The sequence below is a fragment of the Empidonax traillii genome, unplaced genomic scaffold, assembly GCF_003031625.1.
Source record: "Empidonax traillii isolate 1590-97213 ecotype Southwest subspecies unplaced genomic scaffold, ASM303162v1 scaffold836:size348770, whole genome shotgun sequence".
NCBI classification, from domain to species: domain Eukaryota; kingdom Metazoa; phylum Chordata; class Aves; order Passeriformes; family Tyrannidae; genus Empidonax; species Empidonax traillii.
Window position 1 is genome coordinate 281134 of NW_020956029.1, and position 21431 is coordinate 302564.

A 21431-nucleotide genomic window follows, 5' to 3' on the forward strand; every position below is an offset into this window, starting at 1 on the left:
AAATATACAGCAAAATGATAAAAATGCCTAAAATGCTTCAAATTAGAAAAAGAGGGCACATTCATAAACAGCTGGAAGCTACTTTGCACAAGTAGTTATTATATATTTATAAATTCGGTCATGTTGTAGAAAAGCCCCATAACAAAACAAATACCCTTCTTAAAGATTCAAAATTAAAAAAAAAAAAAAAACAAAAAACAAAAAGAAAAGAAGCACCCCCAAACCCCAAGCTCCTATGTATAGGGACAATCACAGCATAAGCATAGATTATCTGGTCTGCTTAAAATCTTTTGGATAAAAGTCCAAGAACAAACCATCCAGCTGGATCAATTAGTGTGGTGGCCCAGCTCCAAATCCACTGCCCTGTGCAGTCACACCCCACAGGATGCACCGAGTACAGACACACAGCTTTAGCTCTTTGCTGGCATTCACAGAGAATCCAAACAAATAAATAAATAAAGGAGCAGCTTTGGCCAAAACTGGCAAACATAGTCTTCCAAAAATGGCAGTTTTTGAGACTGAGAGATATAATAACTGTACTTCTCCACATTGAATACGTATTTTCAAGAGCCACTGCAATTAGATGATTCCACAATACCTACATTTAAAGAGTAAACTCTTTGGCAAATTATATCTTTATAAAAATAAATTATGGCTTTTTGTTTACTTCACTAGTACGTATCAACTGAATTCTGTGCCTATATATAATTCCAAGTGGAATTAAGCCAACTTTAAAAATCAATTCCTTCTACAAAGTATATAGAAGTTCAAAGCTGCAAACCAATGTTTCATAAGACATAGTGGATATAAAAAAAAAAAAAAAAAAGCCCCAAATCAGCCCCTTGTATCAGGAGTGTCCTCCTATTTAAATGATCACATAACAAAATAATAATTCTCAGCATTTTCCACAGAGCAGTCCTCTGTGATATCCCTTTCATTCAGCCTGGAACTTTGCAGTTAGCAACAGGGGGAGGGCTTGGTGGTAATGACCTTATCATATCCTGTGAGCCCTTTGAAGGTAACAATCCCCATACCAGGTGTCCAAATTCTGGGATTACAAGATTACAGTTCTTTAGTCAAAGTCATGGGCAAATAAAAACCAGTGCTGAAGTCAAACAGTTGATTTCCTAAACCTTGAAAGCTCAGTAAAGCTTTTAAAGAAAAGCCTAAAATCTTTGGACTGAAAGCAAAGGATTGAACCCTCCTACAGCTTTCAGCAGGATGCATACTGAGCAGACCACAGATTACAAAAAAACAAAGCTAAAATGAGCTGAATCCCAAACAGTTGGTTTCAGGGCTACATTGCTCTGGATAGCTCCATTCTCCCTTCCGTGGCGATGAACTCTTTCTCCGTGGCTCGTTTATCACCCTGGCACAGTCTCTCCTTCAGTTTTTCGAGTTCATACTCATGCAGGATTTTTTGTGTTAAATACTTCTCCCGTTTTATTCTGGCTTTCACATCTGCAGGGACATCAGGAATCATCCAGGCTACAAAGAATTTGACGATGAACACAACATGCTAAAAAATAAGGAAAAAAAAAGAAGGAATAAGTCATTGCCAAATGAAACACCTCTTGTTTTATCTAACACCAAGTATAGGTCACTTTCTCCTCACAAAGACAACACATTTCATTTGGCTGTCCTGGAACAATAAATAATACCAAGCTAATGTGTATCTAAATAAAACGCACCCTTTTATGCAGAAATTTTCATTCCCAACCATTAATGACTTAGCCAACCCAAGAGGGAAGTGTCAGGGTCTGAATCTCTAAATCCCCTGTGTGGTTTGTTAGAAAAGTTCACACAGCCATGCTGATAACACTCTCAGCTACTGAGAGCTGATAAAGCACAGCAGGAAAAGTGATGAGAAGAGCACTTTAACTACTCCCTTTTCCCTTCATAACTTGCTCAACAGTGGCTTAACACTGAAGTGCCAGTTACCCAAACCACTGATTCAGCTATTTTTAGCCAATGTACATCACTGCAAAACGATGTATGAAATCATACATTATTTCATGTGAAATCCAGACAAGGATTTTGTGAAAGCCAGACAAGTGGAAGTGCCGGTCCTGGCGGTTCACATCTCTTCCACCAACATAAAGACCTTTTTTTTTTTTTTTTTGCTGGGGATTCTGATCAACATTAGCAGTCTCCTCAGCTGTCTTCACTGCTCCTAATCTGAGGTTAACTTGAAGCTGAAAGGCCTAATAATAGTAATCATTTAGGACATGAGTACTTGGTATTACTTAGAGAAAAAATTATTTCATAATAACCATCTAAGTAATCTATAAGGTACCAATTTCAGAAGGAAATTTTGCAGGCAACATACCTCCATAATGATTATAAAGGCCAGCTTTGCAGCAAGAATGTGCCAGAACTGCATACTGTGCAAGTATTTCCTCTCATGATCTGGAGGATATCGATAGTCTCTGTACCTGTTGGAATGACAGACATGCAAAGGTGAAATGTCAGTCAGCCTGGGACAGACTACAAGCTCAGTGACACTTACAAGCAAATACAGTTGTCACTTAAGGAACCTTTTCTTGTTTTAAATGGTCTGTTTCCTTTTGCAGAAAAAGGTTACCCTCTCAAATTTGTTCCTATCAGATGTTTGCCTAAACACCCTCACATTCGCAGCAACAGAGCAGGGCACGGGATGTGCGACGTGTGAGATCTGGCACACGGGTTACTTGTTTTTCAGGCAGTGATCAAATAATACAGGGCAGAGTGATGGGATGTATCACATGGTAATGGACATGTATTTGAATAAATGTGACAGGCTGGGGACTGGACAGATGCAAGGTTTCACGGAAGGACAGTCTGAGTAAGTGTTCTACACCATCACACAAACAGTGATTCTTTTTTTTTTTGTTATTGGTTTGATCTCTTACACCTCAAGCATTACCTTGTTGATAGCCTAAATATTACCTCTCACACTTTAGAACGATCACAATGACATAATTTAACTTCTAATGGACTATTTTGATTTGCCCTGGTTTTTTATGCTGTATTCTAAACGAAGTGATAAATTATTTATTATTACACCGACCTGCATATGACGAAGTTTTCTGGATTCTCTTTAGGTTTGTTTCTGTCAGGAAAATCTGAGATTAGAAACACTGACAGACTGTTGTTTATGTACCCAGACATAGGTGAGTCTTCATCTTCATAATAAGCATAGTAGTAAACTAAACGAGGGATCATATCTGATGTGAATGCCACAATAAAAGCCTGAAAAGAAATAGGAAAAAGAAATTAGGAAAGCGGCACAAAAAAAGCTGTGAGCAGATTCATAAAGGGGTTGTAGTTCTGTCACCCTGGAACTACCCTGAATATTTTAAGGAAGGGTAAGAAGCACAATTAGGGCACTTGGTAAGAGATGCTGAGTGAAGCCTCAGCACATTTTGCCTCAAAACTTGAGATACTGGAAGTGCTGAGGTGTCTTTGCTACTAAAGCAATAACTGCAAGTGGATTTGTTGCCTAAAACACACTCAAAAGAGGCATTTCTTTTGCTCAGCAGTCTCTTTACAGTATGCTTTAGGTGAAATACTGGCACAGTTTCCCATTTATGAAGTGGAGCCACAGGGAAATCCAGAAGCACCTGAATGAGAATTCCCACAGAACAGGCCTCCTAGTGACAAGGATAGAAGTGCATCTGACCCACAGAATTCATCCACCTTTCCTGTCCCCTACAGTCCCCCCTGGGCAATCAGTGTGCTTCATCAGGCTAAGCCTCTGACTGGCCTTTGCCATTCCAAAAGGCTGGAAAACACAGACAGCTGAATGAAAGATCACGGTCCAAGGAAACGCGGATTGGGAGCTGCCTGTTGCCAGCGCAAGGAGAAGCCGAACCACCTCGAATGGTTTGATGATATCACTGTAGGGGAACGTGACACAGTGCTGACGAAGGACGAAAAGCATCAGCCGGTTTTTAATTCCTCACATTCTGAATTACTGAATTTCACATGGAAGAACCAGCGCTGACGTAGCACAGTTAACATACTCACATTAGTGACAACGGACAGGATGGCCATTCCATTCAGGATTTCCTGCCAGACCCCTATGCTGTGTGCTTTGGCAGCCACAGGTCTCCTGTACTGGGTGGTTAATTTCCAGGAGTCCACTCGAATCTCCAGGATATTATTCATCAGGGCAAGAAGGGGAGCCAGGGGAAAGGATGCCACGAAGAGGGTGATGAATCCAAACTGAATGACTGCAAGGGAAAAAAGGAAAAGTGTCAAAATCTGCCCCTACAGAAGGGGCACCTCAGCTCAGGGTGATGAGGGACTGCCAGTCACAGACAAATGGAAAACTTCTGCCAGCAGTGCTGGATGTCACTTCTTGTATGAGTGATGTGTAACTGTTGGGCAACTGGGATGAACTCATACATCAAATTTCTGAGTTATGAGAGCACAACAAGCTAGTTTTCCTCTCCTGCAGTTTGTACAGAGCAATCCTGTTTTCCTTTTACTTATTAACTATACTCCTAACTGAAAAAGAGGAAATACTTTTATCACAACCTTACCTCCACCTAACTGGTAATGGTTTAGTTAAAACTTTCATACCAATTCTGCATGCAATAGTTCCACTGGAGAGTCTTAACATTAGTTTAAGAACTGCAAATAAAATACACAAATGATCCTTTCAGACAGTACCAAAATTAAATATCTCAGTGCAGAGCCAATACCGCCACTGTATTTCAAAAACAGGAATTAGAGTATTTTTTCTGGTTTAGGCAGTGGATAAAAATACATTCCCATCCACCAGTCATCAGCTCTTCCATGATTTCGGTGATGAGTTCTTCACCTTAGACAAGCAACAAAATTCCTATTAGCTTAGCAGCCCCAGGACAACGCTGGAGCACATGGGTTCAGTTGATTCTCGAAGAGCAAGGGCATGGCTGACAACACTGATTCCAAATGTATTAATTTCACAAGATCCCAGCGTTGTATGAAATTAGTTAAGTGACAATAACAACTCTAAACATCCCCAGAACACTTATTTCTGCGGAAATCAAATCACACAAAGGTCCACTTTTCAACAAAACGTGTCCTCGTAATAGAGGAATATTAACTTTTTCGAAGTGCCTTTTAGACTGAGCTTGGCTTCAGTTTTAGTTTTAGTTTCTCAGGTTTTTGTAAACCAATGTCACACACTGAGGTGCTCACCTTACCTTTGGAAAGCCCTGCTCCATTACCCAGGCTCCCTCTGCTGGGCTGTTGGGGAGCGCTGATCAGTGCAAACCTAACGCTGAAGGGATTCTCCCTGAGCCAGTTCACAGATCTCATGTCTGCAGCACCCATCCTTGCAGCATATCTGGCACTCGTCCCATGCTTAAAATTTCCACTGACATCAGCTAAGAATACGCTTTGGAACAAGAACAGAACGGACACGGAGGCAGCTGGGCTGCACTGAGAATAATGTTCCCTGTTCAAATGAGGGAAACAAACAGTCTTTGCGGTGTTTCTGCGAAATTCCCTGCAGTTCAAGATGCAAAGACAGCTTTTTTTCTTTTTTTTTCTTTTTTTTTTTTTTTTAATTAGGCTGACCTATTTAATGATTTCCAGCAGCTAAGCAGATGAATCAACCCGTAACAATTAATCAAGAAGATATTTTTTTTGAAAGTGTCAGTACAAGGTGTCTTGTCCTCAATTCCAAACACGTAATTTTAAACTTACCCATTTCTAAGTATTCATAGAACAGGCCTAAGGCTCCAAATGTCTGCAGGTCATGGTCTTGCTCCCAGCGACTGTACAAATTTTCGGGATTATTTCTGGCTTTCCGACGACCCCACCAGTTACAAATCCAGCTGCACATGCAGAGAAAAGTTAACAGTGAGTGGGGCAGATCAGATTAGCTCAGTTGGTAAGAGCACCGGGCTAATAACAATGAGTTCATGGGTTTGATCCCTGTTTGGGCCAGTGTCCAAGAGCTGGACACTGATGATCCATGTGGGTCCCTTCCAGCTCAGAATATTTTGTGAAATCTGTGAAGTCTTCGCTTTCTCTGAGCAAGCAATGTGCTTTCACAGGAAGAGGCCAAAAGCCTCTAAGAAATTAGTCTACTCATCAGAATTTGTGCCCAATTTACACAATTCCTAATTTCTTCATATGGCAATACTTGTTACCACTCCTTCCAAGAACTTCCTCTGGCTATACAAGATGAGCATCTCAGGGGAAGAGAGAACTTACGGTACAAAGGCCTCTTGGATGTTCCCCCAGATCTGTTTGCCAGCCATGACTATGGTGAGCTGTGTCGTCAGTTCTATCAGACAGCCCGCGGGGTCACACTGGGGGAGACAAACCGGGGGTTAAAGGACACGAGTAAGGGGCACTGCCCAGAGAAACCATATCCTGCTACTGCACAAATGAAAGAAAAGGAGTTTCTCAAACTTGTTAGGACGACACCGAATTTCCAGCTGGGCTGCCAGGCGAGCTCCCCTCTCAGGAAGGCTCTTGCAGAAGGGCTTTCAGCGCTCAGAAGCGTGTGATAAAACACACGCGCCAAAACACAACCACCATCTGAAGACAGAGTAACTCAGAGAGGCTTCAGCAGCAGAATCTGTGTGTGGCTCCCACCCCTCAACCCCAGTAAGGCAAATCTGTGGCTCTCAGTGAGCTCTCAGCACCAGACCTTCTTTTATTTTAAAGAGCTAAGGCGAGGCCCACTGGTATTTCAGGAGAACTGGGGCCAAGGAAAGCTTTTTGATTTTCCACTCTGGGGACTGACAGGTTTTCCCTGCTGGTGTTCTCCCGACTAGCAACAGCAGGAAGAGTCCTTGGAAGCCCCACCATCAGCCTCAGGATGGCCAGCTGAGGTCCAGCTCAGTTCACACCAACCCTGCAGCTGGAAATTCATGACTGCACTGAAGGGCTGAAGGGAACAATCCACCTTAATTAGGGAAGTCTCACCTCTTCATTTCTCCAGCGATTGAACATGTATGTGTAGGCACCTGGGTAACCAACAAACTTCCCTTTGAAGAAGGCCACGTAGAAGCAGGATGAATAGTAGTTGACAAACTGGAACAAAAACATTTTCATAGTGAGCCTGTTCTCATACTCCATGTGAGTTCTGGGGATCTCTGCGAAACCAAAAAAAAAACAGCAATTTTATTCTCCTTTATTCCCTTTTAAAACGATACAGATTCATAAATATTCGTCATGCACTAGTGATGCGAAAGGAAAACAAAAAAAAAAGGAAAACACCTACAAATATTTCATCAGATGAAGCTCCTGCTCTGACACCCTACCCTTAACTTATAATGCAATGTGAGGAGCAGGTAGGTAAAGGAAATTCACACTTTAAACTTTTATTAGCTTTAATTTCCACTTCTTTGTACTGTCTACTGGCACTTGTTCATTCCCAAATATTAGACTATTTTAGGAGATCCAAGATGACTTACAAACAGTAACTAGCAGGGCCTCCTGAAGGATGAGAACTAGCACTATTAGCAATGAGAACTTCACTTTTTTTTAATCTGTAGTAGAGAAGTATGTTACAGTGGTTTTTTTTTAACAAAATGCTGTATGTTAACATCGAGATGAGCAGAAACTGGATGTGCCTCTGAAAGATGAGTCTCATAATGGGGAGAAGAACAAGGAAGGTTTAAAAACATAAATGTGATGTATTTTCACTGAGCTGTTCATATTATTGATGCCAGGCACACAAAACCTTCAGAGCAACAGAGGCAGGTTGTCCCTGCAGGTCTGAACACCAGATCTGGCCTAACCTTTCCCAAGGGAGTTCCAGGGTGAAGAAGTTCTGCCCAGACACTCCTGGCAGCCCGGGCTGGGCGCAGCCACCTCGGCCGCCCGAGGAGGGCAGCAGCCCCACACAAGTGAACTGCTGCTTTCCCCCTGAAACCCACAAACACAGACAGTGCTGACACTCCAGAAATTATTCCACCACACTTGCAACTGGCAAAATAACACCACAGAGCCTTCATGCCTATGATTCTTGTGCCCCGAGAAAGGAAGGTTAAAAAAAAAATTATGATTTTTCTCTTTGTTTCTGTGTTTGCTATGGGCAATTGCACTTGTTACTTGTTCTGTTTCAGCTTGGTCTGATTTGGCCAAATGAGATAAGCCATACAGATCGTAGAGACAAGAGATGGTCCCTGATAAATCAAAAGAAACCAAATGAAACACCCCTTTAAGTTTCTGCAAGAAACACCTTTTCAATTCTTAACATCACTTGCAAATCACCCAACTGTTTTTATGACAGGTGTACAAACTACAAGCACCTAGTATTTTCAGCTCTCCCCCCCAAGCTGAGTATTCTACATTTTTTTTTCTTTCTATAAAACACCTGCAGGGACTTCTACAGCTAAATCATTAAGGACAAATCAAATCAAATCAAATATGTAAGGAGGGCTCTAGGGAAGGGTATTTCCAGCATGCAAAAATATTCTGCTACAGAAGTATTTGACCTTTCTGGGCCTGCCTGCCTGCTGGCTCCTCCAGCTCTGCAGGACATGCTGCAGCCACAGTGACACATCTTGGGCACAGCTTCTCATCCTGCTCAACCTCTGCCTTCCACCTGTGCAACTCCAAATCTGAACAGACAGAGCCAAGGGAAGCAGCGCTCAGGAAAAAATGACAAATGTGCTGTCCTATCCTATCCCCCACCTTCCTTTCTTTCCCCCCTCAAACTAAGAGGCATGATTATTTAGTCTTTTTTCACTTGTAAAGATGGTTGTGATGTGTTTTTAGAAACACATCTACAGGATTTCTAATTGAAATGCTGCTAGATCAACACAGTCTGATCTTGCTTTGGTGACTCTAATATAACACAAGGTAATTATGCTCAGATCTGTGATTGCCTCTGTGGACCAGTTTTAATCTAAGCAAACATTATACAAAGAGAAATCAGGTTATGAGAACTACTGAGGTGGAGGGAAGATGTTCAGTATGGCAGAGTCACTGCTGCAAGCTGCTGCAAGCAGCTTTCCAGCTACAGTGCTCCCACTGTGCCCGAGCTAAGAACAACGACGGGTTCCACCTTCCAAAGCTTCGTCTTCCAGTACCCCTTGCTTACCCATATCAGTAATCCAGATGGCTATTCTCTCATAGAAGAAGTTCAGTATCATGATGATGACAAAATTGAGGCACGAGGCGGTGACTGAGGTTGCCAGCTGAGGGGTGAGCAGCCCGCTGATGGGCTGCAAGGTCTGGGTGTTCTCCATGAGGCTGGCGAAGGCTGCGTACACCGCCAGGCGGTACACGATGACAGCTATCATGCTGGCGATGATCAGGGACACCTGGGAGAGGGGCAGAGAGGTGAGATGCAGCTGCAGCTCAGCACAGCTGCGTGCACAGAGCTTTGGAAACAAGATGCACGCCAAGGTGCTTCGTATCTGTCAAACTGTGCCCTCTGTGGGTATCAGTTCAGCGGCAAACGCAAAGCACGCAGGCAAGAGCCTTTGTTGAGTCAGGTACGTTAAAACCAACAAAATTATTCTGCTAACACAGGAAAAGCAAACAAATACCAATATTTGAAAAAAAAAAGACCAAAAAAACAAACCAGAAGAACACAGACTCACAGAAACGGAGGTGGAGGGGACAAGTTAGATTAAACTGTCAGCAACTCTGACCTGCGTTAAAGCAACGGTTCAAAAAGATGCTCACCCAGAACAACACTGTAGTTCCTGAGATGCAGAACCGCACAGCCTGGCTGGTTAAAGGCAAATAAGGCTCCATCTCCTGAAAAAGTCAAGTAGAGCACAGTTCAGCTTATTCCAACATCTTGTTCCAACATCAAGCGGTACACACAGAGCTCTCATCAGCTGCGTGGAAGTGCCCACGTCCAAGGAGTGCCACTCAGAACGCCCCCCACTCTCCAAAACAGCAGACAGGACATGTTTTTGAATGTGCTGGGCCAGGGGGGGTGACAAGATCAGGACAGAAGTGGCCATAAAACTGCTAAAAGTAAAGACAGTACCTGGGAAGAATGGTTAAACCTCTGCAAAATCAATCAGCAGCTGAAGGAAAAAGACCAACTTCATGAACTATTACTTGTAATGCCAAGTCATCTGCCATACAGCTCTGAGTCCAAAACTCAACTCAAGGTTAATAAATTCTTCATGCTGAGGATTTGTATGTGCCAGTCAGAGAGTGCTTCCCTCCACTCCCTCAATTTTATTGGTTTTTCGCTTGAAGAATTGCCTGCTAACATAGCTGCCAAGCACCAGGCAACTGGGTCTTATTCATGCCAGTATCCCCATATAATACATGTGTAAAGTTTTTGCTACCTATCCTAATTCCTAAAATATCAAATTACATGTGTTATGAATGGATCATTCAAGAACTAATGTGAGTGGAAGGTGATTTATTAAAAAAAAAAACAAACCTGAATTTTATAAATCTTTGGGACAAGGCACTGTGGAAAGCTTACATATATTCTATCCCAAGAGCAAATATTTCACATATTCTAGGCTATTCAACAAGTTTTATACTGTAGGAGTGAAATGTAGGCAGTAAAGTGCATTGACAGAGCCTGTGTTTGAATCGAATGCTTCATTATTTATGTCAATTAGAATTCTCTTGCAATCAGCAAAACCAGATCTTCGCTATGATCTAGTTGGATAGTTTACCATCATAAGCAAATGAGTTGTTATTCAAAACCTCCAGATGGGCCATTTTGGTTTCAATGCACCTAGAACTTTGAATCCCGGACAGGACTGAGGAGGAAGCAATTTTCTGAGAGAAGCAAAGCCAGCTGTGGGACACAATAAAGTCACTGCCCCGTAACCACAAAACCATTTCAGTCTGCAGAATTAACTTATTTGAAAGCACTGCCATTTCACGTGCTCAGTGTTGCACATGTTGTGATGAAAGAACGTTACACCACAGAGTGGCAACCTTGTGCAAGTTACCCTGTTAGTGGGTACTGATAAGGATCACTGCTAAACCCTGCTGCAAAAAGGCTTCTGAAAAACCACCAGGACAATAAATTGATGTGTCACAGAATAAGGCTTGTAAAGCCAGCACAGTAACACCTAAAATCACAGTGCATGGTTATCCAAGAGCTCTGTGCAATGTGTGCACTGTACTAGTTACAAGTACAACAGCAGAACTGATGCTGCACATGTGGAAGGGGAAAAACTCTCATGAGAAATAAGATCAGTGTATGTGTTTCTTATTAATTAGGGAGAGAAACCCTGAAAGTCAGGGTTACTGTTCACATGACAGTGATCCTTCCCTTGTTCTGGTTAAGCTTCTATTTCTTTTCTGAAGACTTCGTTATCTAAGAATACTTAGTCCTAATGCCAATAAGCTATTTACATGCAATTCTATGAAAGATGATTTAAAATTACATCAAATTGAGGTGGTAGGTGTCGTATGGGAATGCAACCAGCTGATCCCTACGTTTGTCAAATACTCCTACCTAAACTAAATTTAAATGAAAACAATTACAGAATCACAGAATCAACCAGGTCAGAAAAGACCTCTGAGATCGTTCAACCCATGACCCAACACCACCTTGTCTACTAGACCACGGCACTCAGTGCCACATCCAGCCTTTTCTTAAACACCTCCAGGGATTGCGAATCCACCACCTCCCTGGGCAGCCCATTCCAATGTCTGATCACTCTCTGTGTAAAGAATTTCTTCCCAATGTCCAACCTAAACCTCCCCTGGCACAGCTGTGAAGTTAAGTATTTATACAGAGTGTGTTAAATCGTGTCATTAATTGTATCTCAATTGGATTTCAGAGACAGGAGTTCAGCAACCTTCACCTCTCCAGTGTTCCCTGAGCAGAGTGGTTGTGTGTCAGAACCAAAACCACAGCTAGACCCACTTATCTACCTTTAGATCCAGGCAACTACTTCTTCCTATGTTGTGCAGGGATGAGAAAGAGTGCTTTTAAAGGCAAGAAGATTTCAGAGACTGCTGCTCTGAAACGTGAAAGGACGCTGCAAAGATGGTGCCAAAGCCCCGAACTTTGCCTTTGTTTTCCTGATTTTAACACACCAATTTCCACACGATGAAACTCTCGGCGTACAACTGAAGTTGCACGAGTGTCAGCCCAGCACGCTCGTTACCTGAGTGACAGGGTTCCTCTTCTTTTGGGTGCATTTTGCCTCGTACTCAGGCCTCAGCTGGAGTTGCTGCTGCTCCTCTTCAAAATCAACCAAATCCCACTCGTATTTCAGTCTGGCTTGCCGCCTCTTCCAAAACTCCAAGAAAAGTGTAACTACGATTTGCAAATTGGTTCAAATACGGTTAAGGAAGAAATGAGGAAGTTCATGAACCAAGTTCACCTTAACTTCTGCACTGGCTTCTGTTCTGTGGTTTATTATTTATCCTCACAGTGCAACCCATCTATTTTTACCGGCTGCCTATTGGGGTTCACAGCTGAGATCATAATATGAACCCAGAGATTTATTAGCTAATTGAATTCCGGAGGCGGATGACAAGGAAGATGCCAAGATATACAGGTATTTCCATAGTTATGAGGGCCATGTTTAACTGTAGTTTAACTACTTTTCATATGCAAAAAAGTGACATGGAATTAACAAAAGAACCTGATAACACAGATAATTGCTTATGTATAAACCTGCAACACACAAACAACTATTACAAATAAGCAGCGTGGCTATTCAAGTTCAAACATTTCTGTTGCTTTCTGATGCTTATTTGATACCACTGTCATTTTAAAGACAGTGAAAGTCTAATGTTTTTCATACAATCAAGACTTAGGCTGGCTTAAGAATTTTTTTAAGACACTAGAGGGAACTGATTTTATATCTAAACAACAATAAAGTTTATAATGCTATATAACACTTTAGGAACCCCGTATAAACTACTTCAAAATGTAAACATTTCATAATCTGATTGTTCTTATTTGACCTAGGGAGGCTTCATGGTTAATACAAACACAGGAAAGCTTATCTTCTGCAGTTCTAAACCCTTTGGCTGGTACTTCCTGAATGACTCATCCATGTCACACAAATGCTAGTGCTTAAAAAAACAAGACAAGTTTGGTACAGCAGCCCTACAATATCACCCTATTAGATTTTTTTTTTTTTAATTCAATATGAAAAAAAATTAGTGGTGAGGTCCTTTGGTAACAAATAAACAGATTTGCTGCTAGCACAGAGATCTTTGTGAGCTAATGAAATACCTTCGGGTTTTTTAATTCCTCTGCGTTTCTCTCAATTCCCCTGCAACTTAAAACTTATTTTTACTCTTTCATCACTTCTGCATCTGAGGCAGGGTACTGAAGTGAAGCCACTATTCCCCTTCCTCCCACTTCCAGTGCCCCTCAGCAGCTTGGCCACGATCTTACTGCTCGCCATAAAACTTAGGAAACGTACTCACCCCATATGCCCATGAAAATGGCAAAAAAAAGAGTTGCCACGTTGTCAAACAAATGGGAATACTGCAACGGAATGCCCAGGAACAGGTCAGTACCAAAACAGCTTTCAGGATGAACAAAAACAACAACTGGCTGCAGAAGCAGACACAGACCTGTGAGGACTCGCAGGTGGTGTTCAGCCTCCAGTACTCGCACTCCTGGTCACAAAGAGGGCACATGATGATCTCTCCTCCAATTGCAGGGTCACAGATTTCTTTGCTGGGGAGGAAAACATTGTAAAGTATCTGTTTCTGTAGCATCTTAAGAGCTGTTAGGTGAAATTCGTTTAAAAATTAAATAAAAGTTAAGAGCTCCACTTGTTCAAAGCTCAGGATTTGCAGTTTCACAGTAAAGATGCCACATCTTGCCACGTTCCCTGGTGTTAACCTGTGGTTGGTCATTTATTCTTACTAATTAACAGTCAAAAGTTCTGTATTAGTGGCCCACCACCTTTTCAATCAATAAAGACAGCTGAAGAACAAATTTTTTTTTTAATTTAACAAGCCTTAAAAGCTTGTTATCTGTTGGGATATTTTTGCAAGAACTAAATTGTCTCGTGGCTTAACTCTGCCCAGGAGATTTTCAACGTTGCACTCACCTGCTCATATTTTCATCCATTGTAAACAAGCCATAAAGAAAACAGATTAAGCCAACAACTGCTGCAAGGAATAACATCTCAGTGTAAAACCCCAGCCAGGCAAAATAGATTCCAATCTTCTCACCATAGTACTTCCTGAATACAAAAAAAAAAAGGCAATTAACAAGAATAAAAAGCAAAATTTAAAACTGCAATAGAGCAATCTGGCCAGAGTAAAAATGAAACACTTGGCAAAATTCTCTTTTAACAGAAGAGTAAATAATGCAATGATGCACAGTGGAAAAACGAGATTTGAAGCTGGCCATGAGAAGTTACTCAAGCTGAACGAGCAAGCTGAATGAACAGGTTTTACGGCCTCTTTCATCCCTTTTTTCCTCCCAAGCAGAAGCTCCAGCTTTAAAATCACTCTTTCTCTTTCCCACGGGATAATGCAAATGAAGATTTACTTTCTGATTTTTCCTGGGAGCTACACAGGTGAAATTGGGCACATCAGTTCTGATCCTATGGTTAGGACAAATGGATAATCCACAGAAACACAACCACTTGTGTCACAAATGGGGAACTGTAACCTGTGAACAAAGTAACATTTTGTTGTCTAGGATGGGCTGAAACAAAGAGATCTTGGGTAAGGTGAGTTTAAATTTGGGGTTACAACTGAGTGTCAAGCTTCCAAACTGCTTTCGCCAGTGTTTCTGAAGTCTGTGCTGAAATTTCAAAGTTTCAAATTGCCCTTTAAAAATTCCTGTAGGCATCGATTACAAAATCCAGCACTGGCTAGATGGGAAGGGGTTTGACTTGAGATGAAGCATTTTTCCAGCTGCTGGCGGGAAGCTGTGCCGTGTCCCTCCAAGGACTAGTGCCCAGTTAATACCCTGCTCCCATCAGACCTTAGAAGTGCTAAAAATTACCCAGCAGCACCCAGCTACAAATGAACAGACGCTGTGCTGCAGTGAAAAACCAGGGGAAACACAAGAAACCACTTCACCTGATGAGGTCCAAAGGCTGCTCTTTGTAGAAGCGCAGGAAACGCGCCCACTCCATGTAGAGCGTGTACCTCTCGTTGTCACAGTTGGGATCATTTGCCTTCTTCCAGTACTGGCACTGTGAGCAAATCAGAGCAAAGGCAAAACACCTCATGGACAGACTCAAGAAACACCCCATTGGAAGAAACAAACACTGATGATGATGATGCACCCCCCCTCCCTCAATACGGTTTGTCATTACCACGTATCTGCCTTCCAAATGCTAAAGAAAACCTTGGAACTTCATCACCCTCCCAGAAACCAAACAGCACAATGTAACCTCAGCTTCTGACAGCTTCTGTAACTTCACTCTGTGCCCCAGAACTCTGCCTTCAGAAATATTTGCCTCTGCCAAACCTTCAGTTTGTGATGATCTTGCTTTTCCTTTTTTTTTTTTTTTCCCCGAATGTTTCTCGACCACCGAGAAAAGCAGGAAAATCAGTTTCTAACTAGAAATCAAGAGGTTTAAACAACCTGAAGTTTGCATTTTGAAAATCTTTTAAAAGGTTAAATAAGTATTTTTAGACAAAGATTTGTGAGTCTGTCTCACAAGTTTTGGAATTTTTTTTTCACGTGATTTTTTTAGCATTTAAGGTTGGTTGTAGTTGTATAGAAGAGATTCTTGCTTTTTATTATGGTAGTCCCAACAGGATAAATTCCTTCCCAGCCTAGACTACCCTTCTACAGCATAGATCCCGATCAGCTAAACTTTCCCACTGATAACCTAAGGAATGTCCATTCACTCATTTATTTTTATTTTTATTTTTTAAGGAAAGAAAAAATATTTTCAAACCTTTAAAAATATAAATCTATACAAAGTAACTAAAAATGCCTTATGGTAGAATTCAGAGATATCAATAAGCAATTTAAGTTCACTGAAGCATTGTGACATCTGAAATAACTACTAAAAACATGCAGAGAATTTAGAATTTAAGCAACAAATTAAACACAACACTCAGAAGGAAAAAAAAAAATTTAAAAGTCTCTAAAGAAATGATGTGACTGACATATGGATATACCCTAAAAACTGAGGATGAAGCATTTCAGCACATAAAAGCCAAATAGCAGGGCTGGTAGATAAGTCTCGTGTATTATTAAACAGAATCAATGGGACAAATGGAAGGGTTTGAATACGTTTTCATATCTGCTGGAAACAGCAAATTCACAGCAGGAAAAAAAAGAGTGAAAACACTGGGAAATGCTCCAGGGAGCAGAAAGCTAAAATACTTACATCGTGAAGAGGATATGCAGCTGTATAGGTGCCATTGTTCAGCAGCCTCTTAATCCCAAACTTCTTCTTCCCTTCTTCTGTCCCGTAAGGGCAACGTGTGAGGATATAATTAACCTGAGATTCAAACACAGGGGTTTCAGAACTCTCCCATTTTAAAGCCATTTAATGGAACAATATGCAAAAGCAGGAGGCATTTCTTCAGAAGGACACTGAGGGCACAGTGTCTGCCTTACAGACACCCAGAAGATCCGCTCCAACAAATACGTAACAGATTCCTAAAAAAGACACGCAGGCACCCAGGCTACCACAGACACCAGAGTTTCCAGAGGAAACTGCAGGCAAATGGGAGCAGCCAAGCCTGACATACTCACTATTCTGTTTCTCATGGACGGCGAGAAGAAAGTGCTCTCGTCGTTTATGAGGTACAGCTCCTGCTTGTCCTTGCTGAACGGGGCCGTGAAGTAATCGGGCTCGGGGTGCATCACCTTCTCGGGCAGCCTGAGTGGGAAAAGCATGCAGTCCAGGGGGTTCTCCACCGTGGAGGGAATGTCATTTTCCTTGATGGGGACCTTGATGTTCAGCACTTCGGCGTACGTGATCAGGACCTCCCACGGCGCGTGGATCTTCACGAAGAAGATCTTGCCGTCTTCAGATTCCTGCCCCCGGGGAAGGTTAAATCAGACATCAGGCCGTGTCTTATTGCAAGATTTATGGGGATAGGTTTTTTTATGTACACAGTTTATTGACTTTTACATATTTTTGAAAGTTAAAAAAAAAAAAAAAAAAAAAGGGAGGAGGGAATAGGGGAACTTCTTTTATATATATATTTTTAATTGGAAAGCTTATCTGAGTGGTTGTCCGTTCATAAAAATAATCTTTGCCCTACTGAAAGCTCACAGCGGCTTTTCAAACTATATTAATCTCATACACTGAGGCCTGAAAATTGTCATTGTACTGAATGCACTGGAAACACGGGGAATATTCTTATCACAGGCCTCACCCAACAGTGCGTGTTCTTTCAGTGTTCCTCTGCACACACAGCAAAAAATGGTAATCAGAAGGCACTTTTAACATATTGCTCAATGAATCCCCATCTGTGGATGTTAGAGAGTCTGAACTTCATCAAGAGTTACTTGACCCCACCCAGCCTCTGGCACACTGACTGCATCAGTCAAAATCCCGTGTTCTCCAGTTGTTAAACCAAACAGTAACACTAATCAAACATCCTCAAGCTGTTTCATCCTTTCCTCATAATTACAACATCCAGTGGGCATAACTAACCCATTCACCAACCTTCCAAACTTATTACTCATTGTTAGGCAGGACTAAATGTAGCTGTGAGCATACTTCCCATTTAAGTGGGTTTAAATCAAATCACAGCTATTTTGGAACCACTTTCTTTTCGTTATGAAATCAAAAGCCATCACTTCCTCTTGAATCAAAATCATTCCACTTCCACAATTCTTATGAATGTATCTAGAAAAAGGACTCAAATAAACATATTACTCTTGTCCCACCTAAATTAGTCACGCTCCACTGAAATCCACCAGCACAATTTATATTTTTTCTCAAAGAAACAAAGTGGTTTATTAATTTGCAGGTCTATTTCTTTAGTTCTAATTTTCTTTTTTTTACCTTCTTGTCTTCTGTTTCTAGTTCCAAACCTGCTTTTTGCAGATTGCTCTCAAATTCTTTTCTTCTTTCCTAGAGAGAAACAAACACACTTGAGTAACTGACGGAGTCGTCAGCAACTAACTAATCACTTACTGATGTCTCACTGAGTTCCAGCTTCTCCCAACTGCCCTGATGACAATCCCTTAATGCTGTGTGACCTGCTAAAAGCAATCAGACAAAAACCAGCTGATGCACACCAGGCCACTTCCGAGTGCAGGCCAGCTTGGTGATGGCAACACATCGGGAACTGCAACAGGAAAACTACCGGGTAGGAAAAGGCTTGCTCTGGTTAATCAGAGAAGGAACTGATGTCTTGTGTTTTGAGCCCTCCTGACTCTTCAGGAGGCTGGTATGTGGGGTGTATTACTGCTCAAGCTGAAGCCACGTTGCTCAGAGAATGTCCATCAAAACCAGATGGAAAATAAAATCCTGGAAGCGCGTGGAAGCCCAACTGCTCACAGCCTCATCTATTTATCTATTTACCTGTTTTACAATTATGCCTGATATAGATGGTCAAGTACCGATTGCAGACAATTCAAACAGCACTTCACAAACACCACTGTAAAACCAGATAAGACCAACAAATCACCACGTGTGACCTCCCGTGTGCTTAGCTTGCATAAAGTCCCCGTGGACTTCAGCAGAGATAAACAAACCTGCCTGTGGCAGTGAGGGGTGGCTGCGTGACCTCTGTGAGCTTGGGGTCCTCCTGGAACTCTTTATTTTGCCAAGTAATTCCTAGGTGGTGCCTTTAGGGAAGAACATTTTCTTCCCCTCCTTCTCTGTGTAATTTTTGCTCCTATAGGGAGACTGCACTCATTTCCTTTTAATTATATAAAATTTGCTGTCAAGAAGGACCGTCAGAATAACCAAAAAGGTAAGCCAACTATCTGAGCCCTGTCCTCTTTAGAATGCACAAGCTGGACCACGAATTTATTTTTGGCTAAAACCTGCAATGCTGCCTGATGTTTTTTCTATTGAAGGGTCTTAAATGACATTTTTCAAACATACTTAAAAAATGCAAACCACCACAGCTGTCAGCCAATTTCCTTTCCCTGCATGTCTGTGAGCAGCAGTCTGCCCTTTTTTACATTTCAGCGTGCATAAACTACTCAGACCAATGAATACAGACTGAAGAAAAGCTTTCACAGCCCTCAAATGTACCTAAAGATATATTGATATATGTTAGTGGCCTTTCATTTTTACTTGTCGCATCTGATTTTGCCAAATATTATTAGATATTAAATTAGACACTTGACTATATAAACTTGCAAATGTGCTGACTCCTCCATTCTAGCACATGCTGGGGGCAAATGCACTATTTTTTAATTAATCTATCCCACTAAACTTCCTACACGCACCTGTATAAACATCAGAGAGCTCTGTTCTGCTGACCTAATAATCAAATAGAGAACAATGCAACTAAAAGGTGATTTAAGAGTGCATGTTAAAGTGCTACAGAGACATCTCAGCCTGGTATCCAAAGCTGTGTGCTACTCTGGGTTACATTTGCTGCAAACAAAGGATAGTAGTGAGTGTTCTTTTCCCAGCAACCACTGGAAGAAAGCCAAGCGAGTCAGCTCAGAGGGTCCTCTGCCACCAGACAGCTCCTCTCCAGCTCAAGGAACAGACAGTGCCAAATGGTCTGGCCTCTTACTTATCTTTCTTATTTTTCCTTACTATACACTTGGTGTGACAAACTACAGTGCTCTAATAGAAATTATTCTCTTTTTATCACCTTGACCTCTTCCCGTAAGCCCCTTTCTCTGAAACCCCTGCAACGCACTGAGCTTTCCAGTCACTGAAAACAACCATTTTTAAAAGGAAATCAGTCTGCTGCTATTGCCAAAAAGAAACCCCAAAAACAACATACCCTTGGGCCAGTGCTGGTTGGTTTTACTGTGTACTTGTTGGGATTTTTTAAGTTCCCTGCTCCAAACCTAAAAAGCTGTACCTGGTGCATGTATTTTTGCATCTGCTATAGATGCCACTTTGCAGTCACAGAGCGAAGCTCTGTAAGTCATCCCATTAATGAAGACCAGAGCACAGTTCTTAAGCTTCTCCCAAGCATCTGTAAAGCACTGAAATCACATTTTCTGAGACCACTGTGGCCTGGGTAGGAGGGAGGCCGGTAGAGCATTCACCTCTGCAAACACCGCTGTGGATATCTCACATGGTGGGGGATGAGCACAGAGTAACTTTATCACCTAACACGTGCTGGGCTGTAAGGAACCAATCCTGCTAAGATTAACAAAGCAAGATCCAAAGTCCAGCAGAACTAAACAGCCCAGTGCAGATATAACACTGCATGATCTGTGGAAGAGAGACAACTACCATAAATCTGTTTGTGGTGGTACTGCCTGTCACAACAGTCAAGGGACAGGAGATTAAAGTAATTTTAAGTTTACAACATAATCAACTTAATCAAACTCCTCTTGCTTGCTTTTCCTCTTCCTTTAGGCAGGGAGCACCAAGCTCACCAAAGCCTTTCATGCATCAGGCTTCTCAGGCTTATTCTATCTGCAGTCAGGTGTAGGATACTGGGAAGCAAATATGGCCTGGGGGAACATTTACATGCTACTGGTAAAGTGTACGAAAAGCCTGCTCATAGCTGTATCCTAAAGGACACAGTATGGGATCAGTCTGAGCTCAGGCTACCCACACAGCTCCCTCGGAAGAAAATTTCAGATGAGATGGAGCCTGTTTAGGAAAGGCCTCTTGTCATCTCATCCACCCAGATCCACGAGAGCAGGAGGTCGACAGCACAGATAAATGGCCCTCCTGAACTCCAGTGCCTGACCACCCTCTGGGTGAAAAACCTTTAGTTCCCAACCTAAACCTCCCCTGACTCCGCTTCATGCCATTTCCTCAAGCCCTGGCACAGGTCACAAGAGTGAAGAGATCAGATCGGTATCTGCCCCTCCTCTTCCCCTCATAAGCAAGTTGTAGATTGCGATGAGATCTTCCCTCAGTCTCCTCTTCTCCAGCCACTCCCCCTATAGTTTCCCCTCCAGACCCTTCATCCTTGTGGCCTCCTTTGGACACTCTCTAATAGCTCCATGTCTTTCTCATATTGTGGTGCCCAAACCTGCACAAAATATTCCAGAAGAGGCCGCCCCAGTGCGGGGCAGAGCAGGAAAATCCCCTCCCTCACCCAGCTGCTGATGCTTTACCTAACAAACCCCAGGACACGGTCCTCCTGGCTGCCAGGACACTGCTGACCCACTGGACTTGATCCTTGTGGGTCCCTTCCAGCTCAGGATATTCCATGATTCCTTCTGCAAGTACCAGCCAAGCTGCTGTGAAGCAGCTCAGATCCCTGAGTCTCTAATGCTCAGGGGTTCTTGTGAAGGAATACACATAGGGACAATAAAGATCATGTCCTGGTTATTAGTAATTTGTTAGATATTTTATATATTTTTTTTTATGTTCACATACATCTCATAGTGAGTAAAATATTTCCGCTTATGTGCTGAAGGTTTTAAGGAAAAATATAAAGTACTGTCTCACAAAAATGTAATCCTAATTTTTGTTTAGAGGAGTCTG

At 42.1% G+C, this 21431-nt stretch overlaps 1 protein-coding gene across 2 annotated transcripts in view; it reads right to left on the minus strand.

Moving 5' to 3' along the window:
* Positions 1–560: 560 nt before the first annotated feature.
* The window catches only part of ANO5 (anoctamin 5), a 47696-nt gene continuing 26825 nt past the window's right edge, over positions 561–21431 (minus strand). For both annotated transcript variants that reach the window (XM_027902075.1, XM_027902073.1), the window contains 17 exons: positions 17847–17915; positions 16583–16867; positions 16212–16325; positions 14944–15059; positions 13959–14093; positions 13474–13579; positions 13324–13384; positions 12045–12196; positions 9628–9702; positions 9038–9260; positions 6913–7082; positions 6193–6290; positions 5680–5810; positions 4009–4214; positions 3050–3231; positions 2330–2435; positions 561–1519 (listed from right to left, as the gene is read on the minus strand). In XM_027902075.1, coding sequence (XP_027757876.1) covers positions 1298–1519; positions 2330–2435; positions 3050–3231; positions 4009–4214; positions 5680–5810; positions 6193–6290; positions 6913–7082; positions 9038–9260; positions 9628–9702; positions 12045–12196; positions 13324–13384; positions 13474–13579; positions 13959–14093; positions 14944–15059; positions 16212–16325; positions 16583–16867; positions 17847–17915 — 2451 coding nt within the window. In that variant the 3' untranslated portion in view covers positions 561–1297. The remainder of the gene's footprint in view (positions 1520–2329; positions 2436–3049; positions 3232–4008; positions 4215–5679; positions 5811–6192; positions 6291–6912; positions 7083–9037; positions 9261–9627; positions 9703–12044; positions 12197–13323; positions 13385–13473; positions 13580–13958; positions 14094–14943; positions 15060–16211; positions 16326–16582; positions 16868–17846; positions 17916–21431) is intronic.